General features: G+C 42.8%; 9 protein-coding genes across 13 annotated transcripts; 6 read left to right on the top strand and 3 right to left on the bottom strand.

The window, feature by feature from the left end:
* Positions 1-22: 22 nt before the first annotated feature.
* On the top strand, positions 23-1,838 carry LOC108117229 (tRNA pseudouridine synthase A). Of its 3 annotated transcripts, none has more exons than XM_017229562.2 (4): positions 23-296; positions 357-842; positions 901-1,177; positions 1,239-1,838. In XM_017229562.2, the coding sequence occupies exons 2-4, from the start codon at positions 413-415 to the stop codon at positions 1,756-1,758; spliced, it is 1,227 nt and encodes a 408-aa protein (XP_017085051.2). In that variant the 5' UTR covers positions 23-296; positions 357-412; the 3' UTR covers positions 1,759-1,838. The 3 variants fall into 3 exon arrangements, with proteins under 3 accessions (XP_017085051.2, XP_017085052.2, XP_017085050.2); XM_017229563.2 differs by having other exon boundaries at positions 344-842; XM_017229561.2 differs by having other exon boundaries at positions 181-300.
* Positions 1,839-1,935: 97 nt separating this feature from the next.
* On the bottom strand, positions 1,936-4,223 carry LOC108117228 (signal recognition particle subunit SRP72). Its single transcript, XM_017229560.2, is given in 5 exon segments — positions 1,936-2,135; positions 2,194-2,420; positions 2,423-2,932; positions 2,934-3,916; positions 3,979-4,223. Coding segments are annotated over 5 exon segments (1,962 nt in total). The 5' UTR covers positions 4,091-4,223; the 3' UTR covers positions 1,936-2,005.
* A 170-nt stretch (positions 4,224-4,393) lies between these two features.
* Positions 4,394-6,606, top strand: LOC108117231 (septin-2). Its single transcript, XM_017229564.2, has 2 exons — positions 4,394-4,644; positions 5,284-6,606. Exons 1-2 carry the CDS (start codon positions 4,497-4,499, stop codon positions 6,393-6,395), a joined length of 1,260 nt encoding a protein of 419 aa, XP_017085053.1. The 5' UTR covers positions 4,394-4,496; the 3' UTR covers positions 6,396-6,606.
* Positions 6,607-6,999: 393 nt separating this feature from the next.
* LOC108117170 lies at positions 7,000-10,886 on the top strand. The gene is made up of 7 exons (XM_017229451.2): positions 7,000-7,397; positions 7,493-7,644; positions 8,367-9,237; positions 9,297-9,416; positions 9,468-9,632; positions 9,698-9,806; positions 9,865-10,886. Exons 1-7 carry the CDS (start codon positions 7,349-7,351, stop codon positions 10,103-10,105), a joined length of 1,707 nt encoding a protein of 568 aa, XP_017084940.2. The 5' UTR covers positions 7,000-7,348; the 3' UTR covers positions 10,106-10,886.
* Positions 10,887-10,957: 71 nt separating this feature from the next.
* LOC108117173 lies at positions 10,958-11,971 on the top strand. Its single transcript, XM_017229457.2, has 3 exons — positions 10,958-11,252; positions 11,308-11,569; positions 11,622-11,971. Exons 1-3 carry the CDS (start codon positions 11,193-11,195, stop codon positions 11,897-11,899), a joined length of 600 nt encoding a protein of 199 aa, XP_017084946.2. The 5' UTR covers positions 10,958-11,192; the 3' UTR covers positions 11,900-11,971.
* Positions 11,900-12,595, bottom strand: LOC108117175 (signal recognition particle 14 kDa protein). The gene is made up of 4 exons (XM_017229459.1): positions 12,463-12,595; positions 12,334-12,406; positions 12,168-12,268; positions 11,900-12,111 (listed from the first exon to the last, which is right to left on the bottom strand). Exons 1-4 carry the CDS (start codon positions 12,484-12,486, stop codon positions 11,980-11,982), a joined length of 330 nt encoding a protein of 109 aa, XP_017084948.1. The 5' UTR covers positions 12,487-12,595; the 3' UTR covers positions 11,900-11,979.
* Positions 12,596-12,787: 192 nt separating this feature from the next.
* Positions 12,788-14,384, top strand: LOC108117174 (elongin-B). Its single transcript, XM_017229458.2, has 4 exons — positions 12,788-13,198; positions 13,389-13,482; positions 13,560-13,704; positions 13,824-14,384. Exons 1-4 carry the CDS (start codon positions 13,196-13,198, stop codon positions 13,936-13,938), a joined length of 357 nt encoding a protein of 118 aa, XP_017084947.1. The 5' UTR covers positions 12,788-13,195; the 3' UTR covers positions 13,939-14,384.
* LOC108117172 (esterase CG5412) lies at positions 14,262-15,564 on the bottom strand. Its single transcript, XM_017229456.2, has 2 exons — positions 15,021-15,564; positions 14,262-14,962 (listed from the first exon to the last, which is right to left on the bottom strand). The coding sequence occupies exons 1-2, from the start codon at positions 15,466-15,468 to the stop codon at positions 14,571-14,573; spliced, it is 840 nt and encodes a 279-aa protein (XP_017084945.1). The 5' UTR covers positions 15,469-15,564; the 3' UTR covers positions 14,262-14,570.
* Positions 15,565-15,613: 49 nt separating this feature from the next.
* LOC108117171 (transcription factor A, mitochondrial) lies at positions 15,614-17,519 on the top strand. Of its 3 annotated transcripts, none has more exons than XM_017229455.2 (3): positions 15,615-15,837; positions 15,919-16,497; positions 17,058-17,519. In XM_017229455.2, exons 1-3 carry the CDS (start codon positions 15,770-15,772, stop codon positions 17,182-17,184), a joined length of 774 nt encoding a protein of 257 aa, XP_017084944.2. In that variant the 5' UTR covers positions 15,615-15,769; the 3' UTR covers positions 17,185-17,519. The 3 variants fall into 3 exon arrangements, with proteins under 3 accessions (XP_017084941.2, XP_017084944.2, XP_017084942.2); XM_017229453.2 differs by having other exon boundaries at positions 15,901-16,497; XM_017229452.2 differs by having other exon boundaries at positions 15,614-16,497.
* The last annotated feature ends 1,836 nt before the right edge of the window (positions 17,520-19,355 follow it).

Genomic DNA, 19,355 nt, shown 5'->3' with positions numbered 1-19,355 from the left:
AATACGGGTAACAATTTGGCGCCATTTCTGCGGTCACACTGAAATGAAATATAACAATTAACGTATTTATTATAAAAAAACTACTAAATAAAGTGTAAAAGTGAATTTAATTAAAACATATTTTTTAATATTTAACTATATATAAATATTTAGAAAACTTTACTCGTACCATAAAACAGCTGAGGCTGTTACACAGGAATAAGAAGAAGCATCAACACACGTGTGGGAATTCCTCCACATTGAATTCAGAATTTTATTTAATGTTTTTAAGCCGGTTATTAAACAACTACACAAAGGCAGGTTAATTATTAGTATTCTGCTATCCAAACTAAAAGATAATCAGTTTGTATTATTAGTACGCCTGAAAACCATTTGGACTCCCTGGGATCGCCACAAATCATTTGCTGCAGCAATGTCTGAGGCTCTGGATAAACTAGAAATGGAGAAAGAAGCCAGAAAGGAGGCCAAAAGTTTGGAGAACGAGGCTGTAAAAGAGACTAACCGGATGAAAAGAACACTTAAGCGCAAAAAGTGGGTTGACTGGAAGGAGCAGGACGAGAAAGATGCGGCCAGCGGTGTAAAGAGGGCTCCCTTCGATCCCGCCGATAGAATCAAGCGCAAGAAAAGCGCAATCCTGCTGAGCTACTGCGGTGCCAACTACTTTGGGATGCAACGCAATCCAGGAATGCAGACCATCGAGGAAGAGCTCTTCAAGGCCATGCTCAAGCACAAATGGATCACGGAAGACAGCTTCGAACAAGTGCAGATCGCCTGCTTTCAGAGGGCCGCCCGCACTGACAAGGGCGTATCTGCGGCACGCCAAGTGTGCTCCGTCAAGCTGCGTGAGTTTTCATTCATCTTACAATCAATTTAAAATGTTAATCCAAATCTGTTTCCTAGCTGAGGAGCTGGATTTGGAGGCCTTTAATGCTGACCTTCCCGAACAGATCCGGCTTTTTGGAGTGGAGCGGGTTACCAAGGGTTTTAATGCCAAGGATCAGTGCAATGCTAGAACGTACACCTACACACTACCTACTATGGCGTTCGCGTCCTGTGAAGAAAAGATCGAAGACTTGCACGACACTTTTCGCATTTCGCCAGAGCTGCTAGAGAAAGTCAGAGATACCCTAAAACTCTATGAAGGCACGAAGAACTTCCACAACTTCACCAGCAAGAAGTATAACGGCATTATATTCTTTTGTAATTTTTAACCATCATTTGATTTCCTAACTTTGTAGGAGCTTCCTGGATCCTTCGTCTAAACGCTTCATCATGTCCTTTACTAGCAGCGATCCATTCCAGAGCCCTCAGGGCATAGAATTCATCACCTTGAAGGTTAAGGGCCAGAGTTTCATGCTGCATCAGATCCGCAAGATGGTTGGTTTAGCTATTGCTATTGTTCGGGGCAACACAACTACGACGAGTTTGGAGCGGGCGCTAACGGAGGAACGCTTGGACCTACCTATGGCCCCCGGACTTGGTCTCGTGCTGGACACAGTGCATTACGAGCGCTACAACGATCGCTACGGCAAGGACGGCATCCACAACCCGCTGACGTGGCAGGCACAGGAGGCGCAAGTGAAGGAGTTCATTGAAAGGGAGATCTTTAGTCAGATCTATAAGACGGAAGCCGAGCAGCGCAACATGCTTGACTGGATAGGAACGTTGCATTTTCACTCGTACGACACGAGAAAGGATGACGCACCACCTGCTCCCACGGAGGGCAAAAGGAGTAAGGATGACGATAATGATGAATGAGCATTAGTATAATTTTTTTAGATGCATAAATGAAATTTGTATGAAAAGTTTTGAGTTTTAATATTAAACTTGTTTTTAAATAAAATAATTGTAAGAAAAACTAAATATTGGAGAAAATCTTTATACTTTATGCTTTTCTAAATAACCAACCCAACTTAATAAGTGCCACAAGTCAAGTTAACATGCAAAACTGGTCGTATAATTAGAGTTTGATAGTAAAAAGGCATTTTTTAAGGTTTGCGCTAGCCTAGAATCGGCCGCCCTTCTTCTTTTTGTGGCCGCCCTTGCGGTGCTGTTGCCTAGGTCCGGGGGTCGTCTCTTGGAAAACGGGAGTGGCGGGTGAGTTCTTGGTCAGATTGACACGGTTGGACATGTCACTGCAAAGGCAATTTATAATAAAAAAATAATTAACGATTTGCCACCTTAAATACTCACTATTGATCGGCTGCTCCCGAGGACATGCCCTGGGATCCCTTAATGACATCCTTGCCTCGCGCTCCGCCTCGCTTCTTCCGGAAGCCAGTGCGTTCGTACTTCGGTAACCAACGTTCAGGATCGGGAGCCACTTCGGCGTTGTAGTTCTTAGGCAGCTTGCCCTTTCGCTTCCTGTTATGATTCTTTCTCTTCTCGACAGGAGTGCTCGGTGAGGGTTCGATCTTTGGCATTGGCAGACTTCTTGGCCGCCTTTGGCGGACATCACCCAGTTGGCAGCCTCCAGGGCATCGATTTCGGAAGCTGTAGTTAGCGTCTCTAGTCTGGGAAGTTTCCTGCTGAGCTCAAGCGCACGCTTAGGCTGGAATTGGGCGTAGGCTATGACTAGCTGAGCCAAAACCTTGGTGTCGTTAGGGTTCAGCTTGAGTAGCTCCTCCAGAGAACTTGCGGCGGTTTCGGATGCTCCACCGCGCAGATGGAACTCAGCTGCTTGGCGCCACATGTCCGACAGATCGCCACTGCTCACGTTATTCTTCTTGTACCAGTCCACGGCAGACTTGAGCAGCGCCGATGCCGACGACTTGTTATCCGTGCCCAAGTAAAGAGATACAAGAGCAGACACAACGCCAGGCTTGTACTTGGCCTCGCCCAGTGACAGAAGTGTCTCAATGGCATCCTTGCGACTACCCTGCAGAAGTTGTAGTTGAATAACAGCAAACTTACTGACAAATTCATGCGACTTTGTGGGCTGCAGCGAACTTCTGGAGCTGGTCTATGGCCTCCTTGTGCTTGCGATCCTTGGCCAGTTGGCTACAGCGAATGAGTAGCGCCTCAAATTCCACCTGCGGATAGCTCTGGGCCAACTTCTGACTGAGCTGTTGCACCTGATCCCCAGCGTTGGTGTAAAGGGCCAAAAGACAGTTGTTGAGAGCGATGACCTGCTTTTGGCGTGAGGTTAGCTTGGACTCACAGGCGTCGGCCAGGGCGGCACGAATCTTCTTCTTGGAGTCAAAGACGTTCTGGTCTTTGTTGATCACCACCGAGTTGTTGCTGGCGACGGCCACCAGGGCCGCGTCCTTGGGCTTGTGGCGCAGACAGTCCGCATAGATGGTACCCGCCTCCTTTATTTTTCCCTGCAGCTGCAGTACGTAGGCTAACTGCACACGGATGACGTCTACCTCTTCAAGAATCTCCTCCTCGGTGGCGCCCTCGTCCTCAAGGAACTCGCGGCACAGTTTTTCGCTGGTGCGCAACTTGCGCTCGGCCTCCACATACTTCTGCCGATTGGCCTGGATACAGGCACTATTAAAGTACTGCTCATAGGTATCTTCCGGAACCTCGGGCACATCCTTTGTCTGGTCCACGGCCAGATTGGCAGCCACAGCGCTGAGATTGGTTCTCCGCTCGTCTTCGTACTCATCGCTGGTGTTCTTGATAATGTCGCGGTAGGCGTCCAGGCACTCATCGTAGCGCTCCAAGCGGTACAGAACTTGGGTTCGCAGTTCTTTAAGGTTAGGCGGTAGAGGCTGCAAGCCCGTATCATCGATGGTTTTTAACGCCTGTTGCTGTTTATTCAGACGGTACTCGCAGTAGGCCTTCTCGAATGAGAGCGAGGAAAGGCGATTCTTTTCAATGAACTTGTAGGCCTCCTCGAACTTGGACAGTTGCACCAAACACACCACCTTACAGTGCAGGGCGGTGGGATCGTCGGGAGCCACGCCCAGGACTAGGGGAGATCACCATTTAACTTATCTATTGGGTACATCCTTTACAAATCATAAAACTTACTTCGATTCACTGCCTTCACGGCCTTGTCGAACTCGCGATTATTGCCGAACTTGTGCACATCTGCGTAGGCCGCCTTGATCAGCGCCTCTCTGGGATTGGCGTCTTTTGACATCCTAGTAACTCAGCTGACTAGATGATGGTAAAATATATTTAATTTGCAGACTTAAACTTTCGCTTATTGGTTAACATGCAACTTTTGACATTTGTAGACACATCAGCAAGGTGACGTTGCCAGATAGGCGATAAAAGTTACAGGAGTACTTAAAAAAATACTTTGATATGTATTAATCTAATTAACATATAAAAGTTTATTTATATTAAATTTATTTATATGAATTATTTGCCAAAGAAACTTTTCTATAAGCATTTAAAAGTGTATACACTTTTTTGAGCCACTGGTGTTTCGCTTCTTAAACAACTCGGTCACACTGTCGAGACTCGCTGGCGACGCCTTTGCGCGATACTTTTGATCCGATCTGTGCCCGGATTATTGGATTATTTGATTTGATTATTGGAAAATGTCCGCCGAAGTGGATTTCGTTAACAAGAAAGAGGTGCACCTCCGCAACCTAAAGCAGTCCGGTCATGTAGGATTCGATAGTTTACCGGACCAATTGGTCAACAAAAGTGTCCAAAACGGATTCGTCTTCAACGTCATGTGTATAGGTGTGTATATGCGGGTGCACTATCCATGTGTGAGTGTGTATGCGGCACAGTGAATCAACCAAAGTTTTACTTGCATGTAAAAACAGTGGCGTCCAGGCAAATAGCACTGATTTCGGCAAACCACAATGTTTCTGCTGTTTATGATCTTGAAATCTGTATAATATAAAAATATTGGGTTTTAAAGTCAGTTTTAAGGTTTAAACTATTGAAGCTTAACCACTGACTTTCTTGTTAATTATATTTTTCCACCCAATATAACAACAGCAACATAAATATAACACCTATTTTGAAACAAATAAATGTTCTTCAAAATGTACGCCATATAGTTAAACCGTCAATGCTATTAATTTGTCCTTTTCTGTACTATGTACTCAAGTATTTCATGCTGGAGTGCATTGCTCAGATAAAGTGAATCACCTACATACATAAATGCGGGTAAACAATTGAAATAACCAGACACCCAGATACCATTAGTATGCAAAGTGGCCGGCAATCGATTTCCTCCGTCGCTTTCTACAATTTCACCCTGACACCAATGGCGCAGAGCTTCTGTGGCCAATTGAGCCCACTTGGGCAATGATTTCCCCTCCCAAATCTGAACAAATCTGACCTCCATTTTCAAATCTTTTCTCTTCGCAGGCGAAACTGGACTGGGAAAATCGACGCTGATGGACACTCTGTTCAACACCAGTTTCGAGTCTACGCCAAGTCCCCATACCCTGCCCAGTGTCAAGTTAAAGGCACACACCTACGAACTGCAGGAAAGCAACGTGCGGCTCAAGTTGACCATTTGCGATACGGTGGGCTATGGCGACCAGATCAACAAGGACGATTCTTTCAAGGCGGTAGTGGACTACATTGATGCCCAGTTCGAGAACTATCTGCAGGAAGAGCTTAAAATTAAGCGATCACTAGTGACATGCCACGACAGCCGCATCCACATCTGCCTGTACTTCATATGCCCCACTGGGCACGGCCTCAAGTCGCTGGATCTGGTGTGTATGAAGAAGCTAGACAGCAAGGTGAACATTATTCCGGTTATTGCCAAGGCGGACACCATTTCTAAAGTAGAGCTGCAACGCTTCAAGGCGAAGATCATTCAGGAGCTGAATACCAATGGAGTTCATATCTACCAGTTCCCCACCGATGACGAAACTGTGGCCGAGACAAACACCAGCATGAACTCGCACATTCCCTTTGCTGTGGTCGGCAGCACGGAATTTATTAAGGTGGGAAACAAGCTCATCCGCGCCCGTCAGTATCCCTGGGGCACGGTGCAGGTGGAGAACGAAACGCACTGCGACTTTGTAAAGTTGCGCGAAATGCTCATTCGTACCAATATGGAGGATATGCGCGAGAAGACGCACACGCGGCACTACGAGCTGTATCGGCAGAAGCGTTTGGAGCAGATGGGCTTTAGCGATGTGGATAGTGACAATAAGCCGATCTCGTTCCAACAAACATTTGAGGCCAAGCGCTCGAATCACCTTGCCGAGTTGCAGTCCAAGGAAGAAGAGGTGCGACAGATGTTCGTGCAGAGGGTTAAGGAAAAGGAGGCCGAGTTGAAGGAGAGCGAGAAGGACCTGCACGCTAAATTCGAAAAACTGAAGCGAGACCACGCCGAGGAGAAACGCAAGCTGGAAGAGTCGCGAAAGGCGCTCGAGGAGGACTACCTCGATTTCCAGAGGCGCAAGCAGCAGTTGGCTACCGCCCACCACACGCTCACCCTCGGCAAGAGCAAGAAGAAGTAGAATACGCCACCGCCGCCGAGCAATGTATTGAGAATTCTGTGCGGTTCGCTTATCCCAAAGTAATTATTGCTTTCTCATCTCGTTGTCTTTCATTTGTACTATTAAGTTTACTTCAAATATTAACATAATACACAACTAAACGCATATGTACGCAAACATATATGATTATGTATTTACAACTAACGAATAAATCGAACTTAGTATTTTAAAAGGCTTAACTTTGGGGAATTTGAAAAAGACAGACTTCCAATGGATTATTAAGGGCATAAAGTTAGCTTTTAATTTTAAAAATGGATGATGGAATGGTTGTTCAAAATTCAAATTAAAATCTAATTTGTAAAGAACTGATTTCTAAAATCGATAAAAAAAATATCAAAAGATGTAGAAATCATATTGTTTTAAGGACTTCAATTTCAAAAAAGTCTTCTTAAATTAAAATGCATTAGCTTTCTATTTTTGTTAGAATAAAAAAAAAACTATTTTCTAAATAGTAAAATCATCGTAATTTTTTATTACCCGCTTGAGTTTTGAATATTATGAGTAGCGGGATTATTTAGTTAGATGTGGGCACAGTTCCGTGATATATTTAGCTCAATTCAATATATGCAAACTGGCCACACTGAAACCTACTCACTGCAAAAAATTGTAGAACAAATTAAAAACGCAATAATAGAACAACCGCAGCAAAAACAGAACTGCAGAGAGCACTTAATGCTCAAACGAAAGCAATTAACCGTGTTCAACTTAGAGAATAGCTTGTGAAAGAGGGTGTATCTGTGGGGAGAAGTGAGACACCCCTTTGTGTTTGTTTTTTTGTTCGTTATAAATTTTGTTTGTTGCTTGGATTGGATTACGATTTGATGGTAAGGGTGGGGATACGCGACAGGGGGCTCCCAAGTGATTTTTCATAATAAGCATCGAGCGGACGGGAAATTCCAATCGGCATTGCGAACATGTCCCTAATAGCGTCGTCACTGGTTTTCTACGCTTTTCTCCAGACAGGTGAGAATAATGTTTAATGGATAATAGATATGGCGGTGAAATCAATAAACCGCAGAATGCGACCAAGACTAACTAATGATTCCCCAATTTTGCAGTTAACTGTTACACGGTCATAATCACGGCACCCGAACAGGCCCTCTTTGGATCCTCTATTAATGTGACCGCCCAGCTCTACGATGGCGACAGACCGGCTGCTGGGGACAAACCCTACAAGTTCACTTGGAGCGACAGCGCTGGCCATAAAAAGGTAATGTTTTCCAAATCCACATCCCAAGAACGTGATCAAACAAAGAAAGAAAGCTCCGAGCCGAATGATATGACTAACTGCCTGCGAATGGCAATGCAAATGCAAGCGAGACTATCAGGCCCAGAGTTTACGGTCTACGCCCATAAAACTGGTCAAGAAAGCTACCATCATTGGTTGGTTTTCATACTAAAGGCATCATTTAAAAACAATTATATTAGAAACATATTATATTTGATTTTATATATTAAAGGGGTTGTTAGTTTATTTTATATGGACTTATCATCCCATGAGGAAATTCTTATTTATTCATATCTTTAAGTTTCCAAGAACATTAATTATTTCTCTTCACCTATTGTTTATTTTATTAATGGGTTGCTTCTTAAAATTTCTATTAATATAATTGATGGAATAAGTTATAGAATTAGTAATTCTCTTGAATAGTAGCAGTGGCTGATAGGGGATTTTTATATAGTATATTTTTTGAATCGTCTAAGCCAGACGACCACTTTTCCCGTTCTAATCTCAGCCATGCGGCTTCAATTGATATGGCGTCATTTGAATGGTAATTTTACACAATTACTATTCAGCGACAGTTTTTCCGATTGTGCCTGGTACATAGTCATATTACCGGCGTTTGGAGGTTACTATTGTATATAAATTTGCATATAGAATAGCTTAAAACTGTTACCAATTGTACTAATCAATTACCTTTCTTCCAACAGGTAATTGAAACGAACAACGCCATTAGCAATTGGACTGTGGTTTACACGCAGGAGCAACCGGTGACGCATGTCATCAAAGTCGAAGTGGAGAAGTTCTTCTCCTTTTTTTGGATACTAGAAGCCCATGCCCAAAAGGGAATTAAATTGGATAACTTGTTGGGCGGAAGATTGGAGCTCATTCAGAACAATGTAACTCGGCCTCGTGAGTTTGTGTCTACGCAGGAAGCGGTGAATCATAGCATATCACTTTCTGATGCTGACTTGGCGTTTCTGCGGTCAAACGGATACCACATTCAGACGTATTGGTTTCAAAACTGCACATATCTGGGCATGTCTGGTGCCTTGTACTATCAGGCCACATATCCGAAAGCTGGACAGTATTATGACGTGGAGGCTTTAGTGGTGGCTTCATTGGAACTGCCTCCGGAGCCCACGCCATCAACTACGAGGACAACCACAACAACAACTACTACGACTACAACGACAACAACTACCACAACTACAACTCCAGCAACAACAACTACTTCAACAACACCTGCTACAACGACCACTCCAAAAAACACAACAACGACTACAACTACAAAAACCACTACTCCAAAGCCCCCGACTCGAGTTAAACGTGATTTAATCCAGGCCATGCACGCAAATGCAGCAATTCTTGGCCTAAACCTCACCAACGCCCTAAAGCAGCAGAACAGTTCAGCTGGAAATGTGTCCATAGCACTGGTAAACCCGCTGGGAGTTCAAAGACTGTCCAAACTCATTGTGGTGCCCGGAAGTAAGCCTCCTTTTGATTGCGTGAGCAAAAAATTCGTGGCCCAGGATCCCAAACAGATATATGGCTACTTCCAGCATCGCGTTGTGTCCAAGGGTATGTATTTTGAATTCTTACTACTGACTATTTGATTTTCCACGTTGATTATCCAAAAGATCCCATCACCGGTTTCGGAACCACTGGCAAGAATTGGCTGCAACACTGGGAGATGCTTCATCTCAATGTCAACTGCAAGGGATCGCCGCCGTTTGAGCTATGCACTCAAGTTTTTACAGGTAAGACATTGTTATTTAATAATTTTAAAAGATATAACAAATTTCTTATAGCTCCTTACAATTCCACGGGCAACGAGACGTGCGATCTCTATGAACATATCGATAATTGCTCGTATAAGTACTTGCGTTATTTCAGTGAAAGCAAGACGATTTTGTTCTTCATACGCAACGAGGTCTCACAAACACTCAACCAGGTCACTATTAACATGTATGAAGGTGAGTGAAATTAAATCTTAGATTTCAATATGTTGAATTTGATTATTTATATTATTATATTGCAGCCCAACGGCAATCTCAGCTTTCGGTCGTTGTTGTGCCCGTCACATGCACATTGGTAGCAGTAATTCTAGTAATTTTCGGTGTTGCCTATTATATCCAGCGGGGAAATCGGTAAGAACAAACGGTTTAACGCTGGAAAACAATTATTTCAAACTGCTCCTTTCTACAGCTTCAATGTCGAAGTCGCCGACTTCAACTTCGGTGATACTCAGTCGGTGGACATGGAGTACAAGACATTCCCGCAGCGCCTAATTGACAGTATCCGCGACGCCTGGACGTGGCCAGGTCAGCGGCGGCACTCGCAGTCCAGCGCTGATCTCATGGCAGACCAAGACCAACCGCCTAGTCCAGGATTTGGAGGCAATGTTGGCGATGTAGATAGCAACCTGCGCTATAACACTTTCAACTAGATCCTGAAGAGGTTCGGTTGGTCTGTGGTTACCTATGCAAATTAACCATTTTAATTTAATTTCGGCGCCTAAGTTATGAAAACCCTGCATCCATTTCCCTCCAAATTTTGTGATCTATGAATTTGTGCCGTTTTAAACCTAAATATTGGTTTAAAATTCTGGGCAGTTCCTAGAAAATTTGACCGGGCACTCGATAGCGGGATCAGGTGTGATAATTATTTGTTATTATTTGTATGTGCACACTTATGTGCTTTAGTCATTTTCTTGTTGTACGTCAGCACCTTGGGGAATACACCCAAATGTACATGAATAGAGATGAAAGAATCTTTTTTTGTTTTCCCTACTTTATCTCTCTCTGCGTTAACATTGTAATCATCTTTTTCCAACATCTACGCACACACTTGCTCATCAATGGCCAAATGTCGAGTTACAAGCAACCATTTAAAATCGCAATACCTGGTGTGCAGCAGTGTTCGGGAATGCAGCTGTAAGCCCTTTGGATATTGTTAAAGACTGTCTTTGTTCTAAAAGCAAAAAGAAATCTGGTTAAATTTACACATAACTTATGCGTGGAAAATTGTTTGTGACGAGTTAACTGCTAGCATAAGTCAATTTGATTGTTTCCATTGTATCGTGATCCAAATTCTTTGACAAAGACAAGCGCATCTCACACTAAAACACGCGACACAAATATTCATTGTGATAGATATAGAAAAAACAGTATGTACGTTTAACTAAAACGAAAAGTTTGAAGAAAACCCATATACTTATAAAGCTAAAAGCTGTTTTTTATTTAATGGAGCAACTGGGGATTTTATTAATTGGAATTATAGATACATTTTAAAGAGTTTTAATCGATTAAAGACATTTTCCTTACACTAACTTTAAAATTTTAAAAATGTTTGCTACCAAGATACTTTTATTCAAAACTTGAATTTTCAAAAAAAAAATATTTCCCAATAATAATTAAATTTTGCGCTCAGGACAGACTGAAATATCATTTCCTGCGGCTCTGGTTTTTTTCCGTTAGTGCGAACTGGTAACACCAAAATATTATATGTCCAAAAATCTTGGCGGATAATTGACAATGTTTCTAAATGGTGCTGGGCAGCCTTTAATACATGGGAAAAGCAAAGAATATGGGCAGGTATTTTATTTTCACTATATTTGAAAGAACATATTGATACATTTTATCTTTCTAGCATCGCGGACCCTTGCTTTTGTCATCAGCCGCCTTCAATGACCCTATATTTCCCCAAAACTGGAGCAAATGTGTTGTAGGATCTAAGGAGGATATCTTGCGATATAATAATTTTCGATCATTCACTGAAAATTGCAGTTTTAAGACGCTTTTGCCAAATACACCCTCGGAAATCAAATGCGACGAATCTGTGATTATAGTAACGTTAATACCTGCAGGAAAAATGGAAAACTTGTTGGAGTCGCAACTCTTCTATATAGACAGTAGGTCTTAGTCTTAAGTATCATATTTTGGACTAACCCTATTTATTTTTAGATGGTTATACCAGATATCTTATTGTGGACAGTCTATCCAGCTATCTGGACTTTTTACCTAAGGCCCATGGTTCCTTTCACAGTGGCATCAGAAAAGGAATTGATGTTCTTTATGTAAACGAAGAGCTTTTGAATGAGACCACCATAAATGAGGACCTCTACAGTTTGGTGGACCTGATAAAACCAAAATTCATTTATGGTTTAAGGGAACGGGAACTGCCCAAATGGCTGCTCGATCTGCGTCGGATTAATGACATATACAAAAGATTAAAAAAGTAGTTTACAGTAAGAAAATTATGCATTTAAAACCAACGACCTGTTAACAGTCAAATAAAATCTATCTAAGACCTAGTCCCCGGTTAACCCTTTGTCGCCTTGGCCTTGCTTTTGACCTTCTTAACCCGTTTCAGGCCGTCCATCTTGCTCTTCATGAACTGCGAGTACATTCCCATCATGGTTGGCACATCCTCCTGCCGCACGACGGTTGAAATCTACCGGAAAATGTGATTTGTTTAAGAGTTTTAGGGAGGATCCTTTTCAGGCTTACCTTCTGGGACTTTGACTGCGCTCGTATTAGGCACATGTACGTTTCAGGTTTGGGTAGAGGGGGTCGTCCTTCTCTTGGAACAGGTTTATCGTTGCCATCATCTAAAGAATTTTGAAAAGATTTTGTTACTGCCAAAAGCCATGTTTTTTTGGATCACACCACGTACATCTCTTGAAAGTCAACGTGAAGGAGGAGTCCTTTTTGGCTGCATTGGCGATCTTTTCCAGGCGCAGGATGAACTGTAAGGAAATACGTTTAAGTAACTAGTTATAAGCAATTCTCTCTATTTATTTACGTTCGAATTGTCTAGCAAAACCATTTCGTGGCAAATAAAACAGGCGAGACGAGAAAAGTGTCACTGACAGTTGTCGCGGGATTTTTTAGTATATTTCTGTGATGTTAAACAGGGCTGGACAAGCTCTTAATGAAATAGATGTTTAGATGCTTAGTCTAACTAAGCGGCAAATTCTTTTGAATATATTCGGACAAAATTTAAATACATTTTATATTTACTTACATATATGGTTTTGATTTGTATACTGATATATAACAGTATCGTGATAAGCGGCTAGAGTCCTCTGACCCTGAAGTATCGATACTATCGATGGTGGCATCGATGGTTTGACAGCTCTAATTGGTTGAGAAAGCAGCAGCAAAACGAAAAAGGCCAGAAAAAGTCGTAAAACTACGAAAACCTACAAGTGCGGGGCATCCGAGGAAGCTGTTGCACAAACACAGACACACATACACGCACGCCGTACTGCAAACAGCACGCCACGCCCACCCGCGCCCGCCCCCAACTCCGGTCGACCGGGACAGAAAGAAAAGAAAAGCGCCCAGCAGCAGCGGTGGTGCAAGCGAAGTAGGAAAATTTCAGCCGATTGAAACGAACGCCCGTGACCGCTAAAGGAAGCGCCGCCCACGCAGTCAGTTCCCGCACTCTCATCACTCGCCAACGCCTTAGCCACCTGGTTAATCCACATCCTAGTAGCTACCGCAAATTCATCCAGCGCCACAAACTCCGCAACATGGTGAGTGGTGAGCAGCCTATTCAGGATGCATCTCTGTTCCGTGCCAGAGGTGACCGAACATATGTCTCCCACTCGAACGTCCCGCCTATCTGATTATTACACCAGAAGGCATGACACAGTAAAAAACGGCCACTGAACTTTGACCGAAACAAAACGAATTGTCTGAAATGCTTGACCCTCTCTTTTCTAGGACGTGTTCCTTATGATCAGGCGGCAGAAGACGACCATCTTCACGGACGCCAAGGAGAACACAACGGTAGCCGAGCTGAAGCGAATGATTGAGGGTGAGTGTTAAGTTCTATTTATAGAGCGCGTATTATTGGGTAACTCGATTATTGACTATCCATCCCATCGATCGTAGGCATACTAAAGGTGCAGCCCGTGGATCAGCGGTTATACAATCAGGACAACGATGTTATGGAGGACGAGAGCACGTTGCAGGACTACGGAGTGACGGTGTCTACGGCCAAGGCGCAGGCTCCGGCGCAGCTGGGTTTGACATTCAGGTGAGAGTCGCTGATAAGCCGCTTGCGGGTTATCTAGCGGACAAGGCGGGCAAGAGCGGCACGTGTTCCGTTTAAAGGCTTACAGCTTGCCAGTCTATAACTAGTTTGGCTCTTTTTAGAAACGAGATGGGCGACTTTGAAACACTGGACATGACACCCTACTCAGCACCACCAGACTTACCAGAAGTAATGAAGAACCAAGAGGCCTCGAACGGACAGGAGCAGGTTGCATAAACAAGCAGCAGAAGCATTCAGTCAAAACCCCTACGAAAACAGCAGCAAACACATCATCAAAAGCAACAGCAACCGAAGCAGCAAAACGAGACAAACTCAATCCGCTAAATTCAGAGACTCTTAACTACTGTCGCTCGCTTGTCCCCCACAAACGAAATGTACGAAAATTAAATTCCGGATAGAAGAGGGAGATCTATCTGCGATATCCAACCTCTCTGCCTGGTCAGAAAAGCAACCACTGCAGTCGCAACCGCAATAGCTAAATATGCATTTTTCGTTGTTAATAGCAAGGAACAATTCACAATGTTTCCAACACAAAATTGTACTTTGGAATGGGATTTATAATATTTGGCTTTAATTTTAACCTAACCCCCCATTTGTTTATTTCTTTTTAATGAAATTTATACGAATTTGTTGAGAAAATACACAAAGTCATAAAAAGTAAATGCGCGAACTGAGCAAACGTGCAGCAATTTCAATACCCAATCCGCTTGATCCTTCTTAAGCAGAGTGAATATTTAAATAATATTGGGATCTAATTATATTATAATTTATAATCAAATCATTATTTTTGTAATAATAAGATTTAATTATTATTAAAAACGAACGAAAAAACCCCCCCCGTCCATCGGCTAATCACTCTCGTCCAGCTCGGCCGTCATGGCAGCGACTTCGGCATCGTTGTCGTCTTCTGTTCCGCTTTCCACGAATGAAGCATTACCGCTCTGTTGCAGTTCTTGGTGCTCAAGGTACTCCTGTAACCGGTCTTGGAAGAAATTGATGAAGGTCTGTTTTTGCTGCGCCGTGGCTGGAAAATAGTGGCCTCCACTGTGCTCCAGCACCTCCGCGTTCTTGAAGTGCCCAGCCAGTGACTCGCTCATCTCTTTGGGAATGATCTCATCCGTCTGACCGTATATGTGCAGTGTGGGTATGCTGATGGCCTCCTCATATGCGCTCATGTGCACCAAGCTTCCTGAAAGAAAGCCTGAGGCGAGAACCGCGAACTCTGGCCGGATGGAGGTCACTGTGGGCCGTAGTTCGGATATTTAATTATATTGTTTTATGGTATTATAGGGACTCACACTTTTTTTTGGCAAGGCCGCATATGAGTCCAACGAAACAGGCACCCTGCGAGAAGCCAAGGAGACCTTGGAACGGACCCTGCACTTGCCACGTCTCTTCCACGAGGCGAAGGCTCTCCTGGAAGCCAAAGGCGGGTCCACCTTTGTTCGTTCCCTTGAAGGAGCCATCGTCCTTGTTGGCCCACCAGCTTCTGTGTTCCGGCACGGGTTCTGCCGCCGACTCCAAAGCAGCGGCCACGTGTGGAGCCGTTATAAACACGAACTCAGCGTACTTGGAGGCGAACTTGCGGAACGATCCCAACTTGTTTTTGAAGGCATCTCCATTCTGGCGGTACCCGTGAAGGCACAATACACGCACTTTTTCGGTTATTTCTAGCTTGGGTTGTTGCTTGCTGCCGCTAGCCCGACTGGAGCCAGCTGTCTCTCCCGCCGCATCATTGTTGGTCATTTTGTCGCAGGTGTTTTTGATTTTTTAATGTTTTTATCAGAAAACAAAACAGTAAAAAAACAAGGTTATGGACTAATAGAGATGGCCAAAAGTCGATAACGAAAGCTGCAAACTGCCTGGCAGCGCCAGGCAATGGAAACGGACCAGGTGGCTACTCTTGGCAAAGAATGCCGCATTTTTTACGTAAAACTTAGTTTCCGTAAATGCAACAAGTTATCCGTGCTGTCCTGCTAGATAAAATAAATATTTAAGCCAGTCCGACTTGTTTACAACTTAAAGAAGAAAGATCTGCATCTGCACCATGTTGTACACCACCACGATGCTGTCCTCTCGCGGCGGCCTCATCGGTTCGCTGATGAACAAAGTCAGGCAAGTTGTAGTCAAAGATTGGCCACCTAGTGCTCCACCTCTAGCAAATGACACCGACCACAGACCATTCACACCCACTAGGCCCCTCGCAGCTGCCAACATCAGTAACTCCCCGGCGGCTCAATCAAAAACACTAGAGGAGCAGGTGGGCCTCCCACCTCGACCCAAGAAACCCTTAACGCCCTACTTCCGATTCATGAGGGAACAGCGACCCAAGCTTTTGGCCTCCAATCCCAAGATCACCACAATCGAGGCGGTGCGCCAGCTGTCCAAGAATTGGTCCGATGCCGATGCCCAGTTAAAGGAGCGCCTACAGGCCGAGTTCAAGAAGGACCAGCAGATCTACCTAGAGCAACGCACTAAGTACGATGCCACCCTTACCGACGAACAGCGGGCCGAAATCAAGCAGCTCAAGCAGGACCTCATAGACGCTAAGGAGCGTCGTCAGTTGCGCAAGCGTGTCAAAGAGTTGGGGCGACCCAAAAAGCCCGCTTCCGCCTTCCTGCGATTCATCGCCAGCGAACGTACCAACACTCCGCAAGGAGCCAAGCAAACCTACCGCGAATGGCATCAAAAGACCACAGCCAAGTGGACCCGCCTCTCCGACTCCGAGAAGGATGTCTACTTGCAAGAGTCGCGTAAAGAGATGGAAATCTACAGGTGCGTATTTGATATGTTTTTAAGAATGGTTTAAGGCTAAAATTATGTTTCCAACTGTATAATTTTCGTTTTATGAAAGTAATTTTAAATTGTAAATAGTATAAACAATCATTGTAACTTTTATTGCTAATCCAAAGAAAAATTTCAATTATTTTTAAAAACTTTTAGAAAACAAAAAAAAATTAAACTTTTTAAAACTATATTCAATCAAAATTGACTCATGTTGATTAAAACTAACTATAAGGAAGAAAAACGTCTTTACAAACCAATTTTTAAAGGAAATCATTTTACTGTTTTCAATTAAATTTAAGTACATCTCAGATTGCACGTGATTTTTTTTAGTTTATTTGACCATCTTGACGATATACGCATCTATTTGTGACGTGTTCAGCAAGTTCATTTTTATAAATATAAAATCTCTTGCTTTATTACTACAAATCACAGATTATTAAGCACAGTTGAAAAAAGTTTTTTTGTTAATCTTATTTTGAGCTTCAACCCCCTAAAATTTATTTAACACGCAACAATTAATTAAAATCACGAATTTCTTTGCTTTGCAGGAAAGCGATTTCCGTTTGGGAAGAAAAAATGATCCGTTTGGGCCACATCGACGTGGTACGTCACGGCAATCTTATCGATCCACCAGAACCAAAGACCCGCAAGACGCAATCTGTCAAAGATAAATAGTGCTAGCTGCTCGGCCTGTATTCTGCCATCACATAATTCTTAATTCATAATTCATTTTATTTTTTTCGTTTTTCTTCTTTTCATCGCAAATTGTTAGGGCTAATGCATTAAAGATTAAAAGCTAGCCCGCCATAAGTTTAACTTAGAATCCCTTGTTCCTGCAGTTAGTCTTACGAAAGGTACAATTAGTAATTTTTCTGAACTATGTAAATAGCTTCAGCATTAAATATAAAGACAGTTTTTGACAAAATTGTGTAAAAATGTTTAACTGATTAGAAAGCAAGAGCATGTGTCCATCAAAGTCAATAATAAGCTTAATATGTATATACATATAACCTTTGTAATTTTAATGCTTCTGCCAACACGTCGCATATGGAACAAACACGTGGCATTGGCAACTTTTGGGTTTAAAGCGAGCTGACCAAAGAATGGGGTCTTTGACAACACGTGTCTGAGTCTTACGGGGTTAATATCACACTGGATTTCTAGTTGATTTAACACGGTAATCGACACAGTTTTAATCTCTCTGCGTAGATCACGGTAAACAAATATGCGATAGATTTGTCACCTCAAATGCGCAGATTACAAAGGTTATAATTGGTACAGTCAAACGTGGACTGGGTTTACTGTAATGTTTTAGCTTTGAGACGGACACAACCGCTCGCTTCTCGTTTCAGTTTTCAAATGAACGAACAGTTCCAAAGCCGGAATACGGCTGCGTTTCTGGTCAAGCTGGAATGCTGTCGACTGGAATGATATTTCCGCTCTCCCTCTCTACACAAATTCGTATATATCTCTCCGATCCGACTAAGTGCTGAGGTCGGAGAATTCGGCGCATAAGGCAGGCAGCAACAATTGATAACCGTTCGAGTGTTCAATCAGGGACGGATTAAATATATACTTTAGCAATGGCCCCCTTAAAATGCATTATATTGTTGGATCAGGTTTGAAATTTAGATGAATATTTAAATATTAAAAAAAATTTAATTCAACTTTGCTTTGAAGTTTCGAAACTTCTTTATGTTGAGCGAATTTCGTTACCTTTTACGAGGTTATTGCGAAATCAACTTTTAAAGTATCTTGTTAAGACTAAAAAATTAAACGTAACTATTACTGTCTGTTTTCTAAAATTTAAAATAGTTCGTTATTTACCATGGTAAAAGTGTTTTGTAAGTACAAAAATACATGTATGTACATACATATATTTTCCTTCTAAACTGGATGGCTATCTCTCCATTATAGTGTTGGTACCTTCTTGGAATGCCTCTCACTCCACTTTAGCTAAATTTCGAAACAGTTTCGGCTCTCTGAAGTGCACAGGTATCCCAGGTAGACGGCCTTCCAAGGGAAGAAGACAGCTGACTGTCGAAAAGAGAGGCTTTGCTTTCCAGTAATCCCCTTTGACAGGTAGTCGAATCATGACTTGAGATTTCCATAGTTTTCGTCATGCCGCTTGGGTTTTCCGCTCTAGACAATTGAAAATGTTTTCACCTAATTTCGAGGTAATGCAGTCAGTCGGCCAAACCTTACTAACTTTACTTTTTTTCTCGCCTGGCATTGGCCAAAACACTTTAAAACGACCAACGACCGCCACATTCTTGGGCAAGAATCTGAGTTACCTCCGAGTTTTCTGGCCAAATACCACGTTCGGGCCACCAGTAGCAGCGGAATTGCGCAAGCCATATTGGCGCAACCTTGGGCTACTCCAAAAGCCGAAAAACTAACCACTTACACACGCACATGAAAATATATATGTACATATATTTTTGCAATAGAAAAATAACAAACAACTAGCGAACACCAAATCTAACTCAAAATTTGCCTTAGCCTGTCTAATAAAATGTGCACAAAATTCGGCAATTCGAATGACAAAAATGCATTAGGCACTTAAAATAAACAGGCAGCTGGGAAAAACGGCTGCGCATGCGCACGATTAAGGCTATTAGATTAGTGATTTCCCAGTCTCTGGGTCTATTGAGTATGTAGGTAGTAACTACAGTAGAACTTCTATAAGAATTTTCGTTAATACAGTTAACATTTTATTAAAGTTTATCTGTAAATTTCTTCACAAATAGGTCCCACTGTATTAAGATACTCTATGCCAGAGCAGCCAAGTGGAACCATTTATTAAGTAGTACATGTATCCGAGAGTGTATTGTCTCTAGTAACCG

Source organism: Drosophila eugracilis, unplaced genomic scaffold (genome assembly GCF_018153835.1).
Source record: "Drosophila eugracilis isolate 14026-0451.02 unplaced genomic scaffold, ASM1815383v1 contig_440, whole genome shotgun sequence".
In the NCBI taxonomy this organism is placed as follows: Eukaryota; Metazoa; Arthropoda; class Insecta; order Diptera; family Drosophilidae; genus Drosophila; species Drosophila eugracilis.
Note: the sequence above shows the minus strand (reverse complement) of the source record. Positions and strands in the feature narration are given on the sequence as shown.